The following is a 6,000-nucleotide window of genomic DNA, read 5'->3' on the forward strand; positions in this document are numbered from 1 at the left end:
CTCCTGCTCTGGAACAGAACGACTTCAGTTGTGGGCCTGGGTTCTGCCTGTGGCAACTGTGTTGTTCCCCAGCCCCTGACGAGAGTGAGGACCAAGGTCACCTCAGGTTCCTGCGGTGTAAGCTTCCTCCTTTCCATCACACCTGAGCCTGGGCTTCTGTCCATCTTTGTCCCCGGAGACTAGAGTCAGAGCCTTCCTGAGAGGCCAGACACGGGCATCTTGTCCCCCATATGAAGGGAAGGCGGGTCAGGGCCCCCCTTCCCTGCCGAGCCCCTGGGCAGCACGGAGGGCAGTACAGCTCCAGGTGGGCCCGGGGCAGGTCAGGGCAGAGCCCCGCCGCAGGTGCTGAGGGCCCACGCAGCTGGGCGGCCTTTCCCGAGTAGCCCCCAGAGTCTGAGAAGCCGGTCTCTGAGCCCATCAAGCGCCAGCGTGCTGAGGTGCCCACACGGGTCCTCGCCCAGGAGCTACATGGGTGTGACGGCAGGTGGGAGTTGAGGGAGGTTACGGGATTCCTTCTCAGCAGAGTTTTTAGCCCTCACCCTCATGTCTGCCCTGCGTGGCCGTCTAATAAATCCCACAGTGGTTCTTAAGTTTTAGTGAGCGTAAAAATAACCTGCAGAGCTTGAAAAAAATGGAACTCAAGTATCCTCCAGGCCAGTTGAAGTCAAGCGCAGGACTCTTTTTTTTTTTTTTTTTTTAAAGATTTTGAGTGAGCGAGCATGAGGGGAGGCGCAGAAGGAGAAGCAGACTCCCCGCTGAACAGGGAGCCCAACATGGGGCTCGATCCCAGGACCCCGAGATCATGACCTGAGCCAAAGGCAGACCTTTAACCAACTGAGCCACCCAGGCGCCCCAGGACTCTGCAGTTTTAACCTGCTCTTGAGCCACAGAGGCAGGCCGGGGTGCAAGAAGTGCCTTTGCTTTCAGGGACCTTTATTTTCTACTCAAATGCAGCCTCCTCCTGGAGCCCTCACTCCATGCTGCTTCGGCGGTGGGGATAGCTTGTCCACCCTGACAGGTCAGGTGGTCTTGGCAAGAAGGGACGGTGGCACATTTCTGGCACATTCCAGGATGCCCAGCCCAGAACTGTATTCTCTCGTTGAGCAGGTCCTCAGTAAAGGAAATTCTGGGGGACCCTGAGTGTGGACTCAGCACAGGCAGTCTCTAAGTGAGGAAAGAGGCCATGGGCCCGGAGCGCTGGGACCAGGTCTGTTTTCAGGGTCCAGGTGCCTCTCAGGAAGACTGTGGAGCTTCAGATTACTCACCATTACAAGCTGGGGAAGAGAGCAGGGTGGCCTGGCATTTTCTCTTTTTCAGGGCAGATGAAGACCCAGCCCCCGAGATTCCTTCTCAGCTCCTGGGCCCTCCATTCTGTCACTCTTGGCCTGTGGTCAGCGTCCATGTCTAGCTCCCTTCCCACAGCCCCGGGGAAGTGGCTGCTGCAAGCGCTTGGTGTGGGCTCCGACCTCGTCTGGCTTTGGGGCCAGTTGTCGCTTTGCAAATGGTGCATCTACAAATCTAGCTCCTCTTTCTCATGCCATCTCCTTACCTCTGAGCACTGCTTCCCCAGGCCCAGAACCTGTGGGTCATTGGCTCCATGAATGCCAGCTTATTTCTGGCCATAAGTGGATGCCACCTGTATATTGGTCCAAGACAAGGAGCCTGGCTCTTCTGCATGAGGACTGGCTGTGGTCTCTCCCACAAGCTTTGTGGCTTCTTTTTGGCCCCGTCTCCTCAGGAAGCAACTCAAACATTTCGTAGATTCTGTGCCCAGCACACACATTGTGAGGCTTATTCTAAGTGGGTCTTGGGGTGCTTTCCATGCTGGAGAAAACTCCCAAATGGCAACCAGAATCCGGGCAGCTGGTGCCGCCCCACTAAACCTTAGGGGAGGTAGGAGCGGGCCCCGGGCTGGGCCCCAGCCCTGAGTCTTGCTGCCGGTGCTGCACACAGCATGGCGAAGGCGGGTATGCCGTGCTGCCGGGAATGTTAGAGGGCCTGAGCTCTCTTCCAGCAAGGCTGGATAGTTCTCTCCCTGCACAACTGCGGGGGGCAAGTTCTTCTGAGGGCTGCTCTGGGTGGAGGTGAGTTACGGTGATCGTACCACATGCTGGGGGTTTGGCAGTATTTGTCCTCTTCTGGAGGTTACAAGCAGAAGACGGGGTCTCACCGTGAGGATTGGGTTTGTTGCAAAGGGCAGTGCCAGCTAAGGGGGTCTGTCGCTGGGTGGGCGTAGGGCAGGTTCAAGTACAGAAAGGGGCCACCTCCCTTCAGATCAGCCTGCCTTCTATGGGTCGGGTGACCAACTCTCCCGGTTTATCTCCTGGGACAGTCCTGGAAAAACAGATCGTTAGTCTCCCAAATCTGGGTTAACGGACAACCTGTCCCAAAGATGCAGGGATGGTGTCCCGGGACACGAGTGTCTGCCTTCCTCCTCCCAGGCATCTTCACGGCTCCATATGATGGGCGCTACCTGATCACGGCCACCCTCACTCCTGAGAGGGACGCGTACGTGGAGGCTGTCCTGTCGGTCTCCAATGCCAGTGTGGCCCAGCTGCACACGGCCGGCTACAAGAGGGAGTTCCTGGAATACCACCGGCCCCAGGGGGCTCTGCACACTTGTGGGGGCCCGGGGGCGTTCCACCTCGTCGTGCACTTGAAGGCAGGAGATGGTGTCAACATCGTGGTGACTGGGGGCCGGTTGGCTCACACGGACTTTGATGAAATGTACTCCACGTTTAGTGGGGTTTTCTTATATCCTTTCCTTTCTCACCTCTAGGGTGGCTGGGGAAAGGTACTGGGAAAGAGTCGTAAGAACTGGGAAGCTTTAATATATGCAGTTCCTGATGTATGTAACTGGAGCACTGGTCTAGTCTTCTGTGAACATCCCAACCCCTCCCCCGAGATTCAGGCCTGACGTGGCTGCCGAGGCCACACACCTGAGTGTTCCCCGGCGGGTGGCGAGGACACATGTGCCTGACGGGGCCATGGCCTGCTGTTGTTGCGCCCAGCTACCTGAGGAGCGGGGTCCTCCCTCCCCTGCGGCCCCCAGCGTTGGTGCCATATCGGCAGGAGCTCTGCTCGAGGGGCCTGAGTGGGGCCGATCGGGTGCCCACTGCGGAGCGCGACCTGCTGCTGGAGGAGGGAGAGCTGCTGGGCTTCGGGGCGGAGGGGATGAGGGCAGGCCAGGCGGTGCTGGTGGCCACAGTCTTTATTCACAGCGCCTGCAGGAGAAGGTTAAACACTCAAGTGCTGAAGCCCCACGTGCCACCACAGAGACCTGGGGGCAAGGTGCAGGCTGGCCTGGGCTGGCTCCGCCTCGCGCTCCAGGCCCTGGCCCAGCGGTACAGGCAGGCTGGGAGACTGTGCAGCCTGGGGGGCTCCTTGAATGATGTGTACATGTGAAGTGCAAAGACAGGGAGTGTCAATAAAGATGTAAAACCACTTCAAGTTACTGAAGTCTGGTGCCTTCTGGATTGAGAGGTGTTGCTAAAAACAAACTGCAGAAAGGTAATTGACTTTTTTAAATGGCTGTAGAAAGCAAGCTTGCATAAATCAATCTCAACCATGTAATTGTTACCCCTCACTATGCAAGCTACACACTTGGGTTTTTTTTTTTGTTTTTTTTTTTGCTTATGAAAAAACCAGATGTGCTTGGAGGTCAAGGCCCCCCTGTGATCCCCACAGCTAAAGAGGGGCTCCTCCAGGGGATGCTTAAAATTCTCATATAATCAGCAGCTGCCCGAGCTAATGAGCTTGCTCGCTGCACAGCTCACAGCAGATGCGGCTTTGACTCTCAGGTTCCCAGGCAACAAGAGGCCCAACATAAAACTGATCACACTGAAAGCTGAGATCATCGGAGAAAAGCAGGAATCTTCCCATGGAGAGCACGTTCTGTTCCAGGGAAGCCCAGGCACGTTGCTCCTTTAGCAGCAGCCAAAGAAACCTCTAGGACACAAGACCCTTAGCTTCAGATGGTCCCTGCTCATCAGGTTGGTAAAATCTGTTGGCTAATCAAGTGCCCCTGGGGAGGCAAGTCGCCCTAGAGCCCCAGGGAAAGATGCGGATCAGAGAAACAAGTTTCCTGGGCCTGAAATCAAGCCACTGGATACTCTTATGCTATAAAAAATGCTTTGAGTTTCCAGGATGGCTCGCAAATGAGGTAACAGAGTGGCCACTGGACAGTTCAGGCAGGAGCCTACTTTCTCATTCCCTTGCCCCAGGTAGGGAGAAGTGACCAAGAACCGCCAGTTTGTGGTTTTAGGACTTTAAAATCCGGGTCGCTCTGTCCAGGAGTTGGTGGGGGGGTGGGGGCATTCTCTTCCCCTGTTTCAACAGCTGGGGAATTGGCTAAAGGTGGCTGTTAAGAGTCTGTGTGCCCTAGAAATGACTTATGGGGAAAAACCCCAATGCAGTGGAACATTTTCAGGAAAACCCAGTTGGCACATGTACCTACTTTAGCCCTCACACTCCCTATAAAGACCTTACTCAGTGCCAAAGGGGACAAATGCTCAACAGCCAGAAAGGCAGGGGCCAGGGAAGGGAGACAGTGACTATTCTTTCTGCTCTCTGGATGGTTCTCTAGAGCACTGAGTGAAGTTTGGTCCTCCTCTCTCAGTGCACCCTCCTTTACTGAAAAAGGTGAATTTCAGCTCTGTGTATCCAAGATTGGTAAGGTAAACTAAGTCTAATTACAGCAGCTCCTGCGTTTACTTCAAGATAAAACAGAATGAAAGCTAGATCAGGGCTCCTTCAGAAGATGGCATCTTTCAAAAGGGAAAGGCCATCCTTCGTAGAGAGAGAACGCAAGGTCAGCTGAGCTCAGGACTCCAGGAGTTCTGGAGCAGTCCCTTCCAGGGGTCCACCACATGCCTATAAGCTATGTGCCTGCAAGTCAGGCGTATGGAACCCGCCCAGGACACAACTTCTCAAAGACACTGTTGCTGAGAAAAAGGTCAGGGCACTAATGCACAGACAGGACTGGGACATTTCTTCTCCCCCACATGTAACATTAGCAAAAGGACTCATTTAAATGATGAACAACAAAACAACACCAGCATTAAACAATGCAAATCAATGCACACCGCACTGGCAATTATTTCCATGGTAGCGCATTAATCGAGCTTTCCTCAGTGGCCCTATCATCTTTCCTGTGGTTTCATGTCCTTCTGCTTCGCCTTGACGTGAGCACAGGGTGAGGGGACACGGGTGTACGTAGTGGTTTCTCACAACTGGTTTGAAAGGAGTGTTTGTCATCAGAGGGACAGACCCAATCCATGCTTGAAGATCTACAACATGCCTTCACATACACATGCACCCAGTTTCTGAACGTTTCCTTCTTCCCCTACACTGTCCTATCAAGGAAAGGAAAAAGGCAGACTCCACTCTTATAAGCTGCAGGGATGAGCCCTTACTGCTCCACCCCCAAGCACTGGAAGCCAGCTCCTTCCAGTCAATGTCCCTCTGAGTGTGTCCTTTCTATTCCCTACGTATACCCCAAAGACCCCCGGTCCCCTCACCCTGTGCTCACATCAAGGCGAAGCAGAAGGACATGACAAGCTTTCCCATACTTGAAGGTAGGCTCTCAAGGAGGGCTTTGGGATTCATGTCCAGCATATGCTGCATCTGGTAGAGCCCAGCAGTCTGAGGGGATGAGAAGATACTCATTTAAATAGTATGTGGGGTGTGCTTTTTGATCCAAGATCACTTTGACTCTCCTAGGCTGATGAAAACCTCAGAACTGCTTAGTAGTACTCACCCGGAGGGAAGGTTTAATGAAAGGTGGGGTGGCAAAGGCTCTGAGCAGGCCTGCTGGGGGTACCCCTCACGGGCTGAGGGGAACCCAGCCTAGAGGATGCCAGTGAGAACACACCAGAAATTACATATGTATGAATGAATCATTCTCTGGCTGAACCTACAAAGCAAGAGAGGTTGGTTCCTGTGGGTGTAGCCTCACTTTTGGAGTCAGGTTTTATAAAAATAAGCACCAAAAAGAAGTCC

General features: G+C 54.0%; 1 protein-coding gene across 1 annotated transcript in view; it reads left to right on the forward strand.

The window, feature by feature from the left end:
- The window catches only part of EMILIN2 (elastin microfibril interfacer 2), a 52,001-nt gene extending 48,547 nt beyond the window's left edge, over positions 1-3,454 (forward strand). Inside the window, exon 8 of the mRNA XM_034995885.1 lies at positions 2,442-3,454. Coding sequence (XP_034851776.1) covers positions 2,442-2,779 — 338 coding nt within the window. The 3' untranslated portion in view covers positions 2,780-3,454. The remainder of the gene's footprint in view (positions 1-2,441) is intronic.
- The last annotated feature ends 2,546 nt before the right edge of the window (positions 3,455-6,000 follow it).

The sequence above is a fragment of the Mirounga leonina genome, unplaced genomic scaffold, assembly GCF_011800145.1.
Source record: "Mirounga leonina isolate KUSES-001 unplaced genomic scaffold, KU_Mleo_1.0 Mir_93, whole genome shotgun sequence".
Classification (NCBI taxonomy): domain Eukaryota; kingdom Metazoa; phylum Chordata; class Mammalia; order Carnivora; family Phocidae; genus Mirounga; species Mirounga leonina.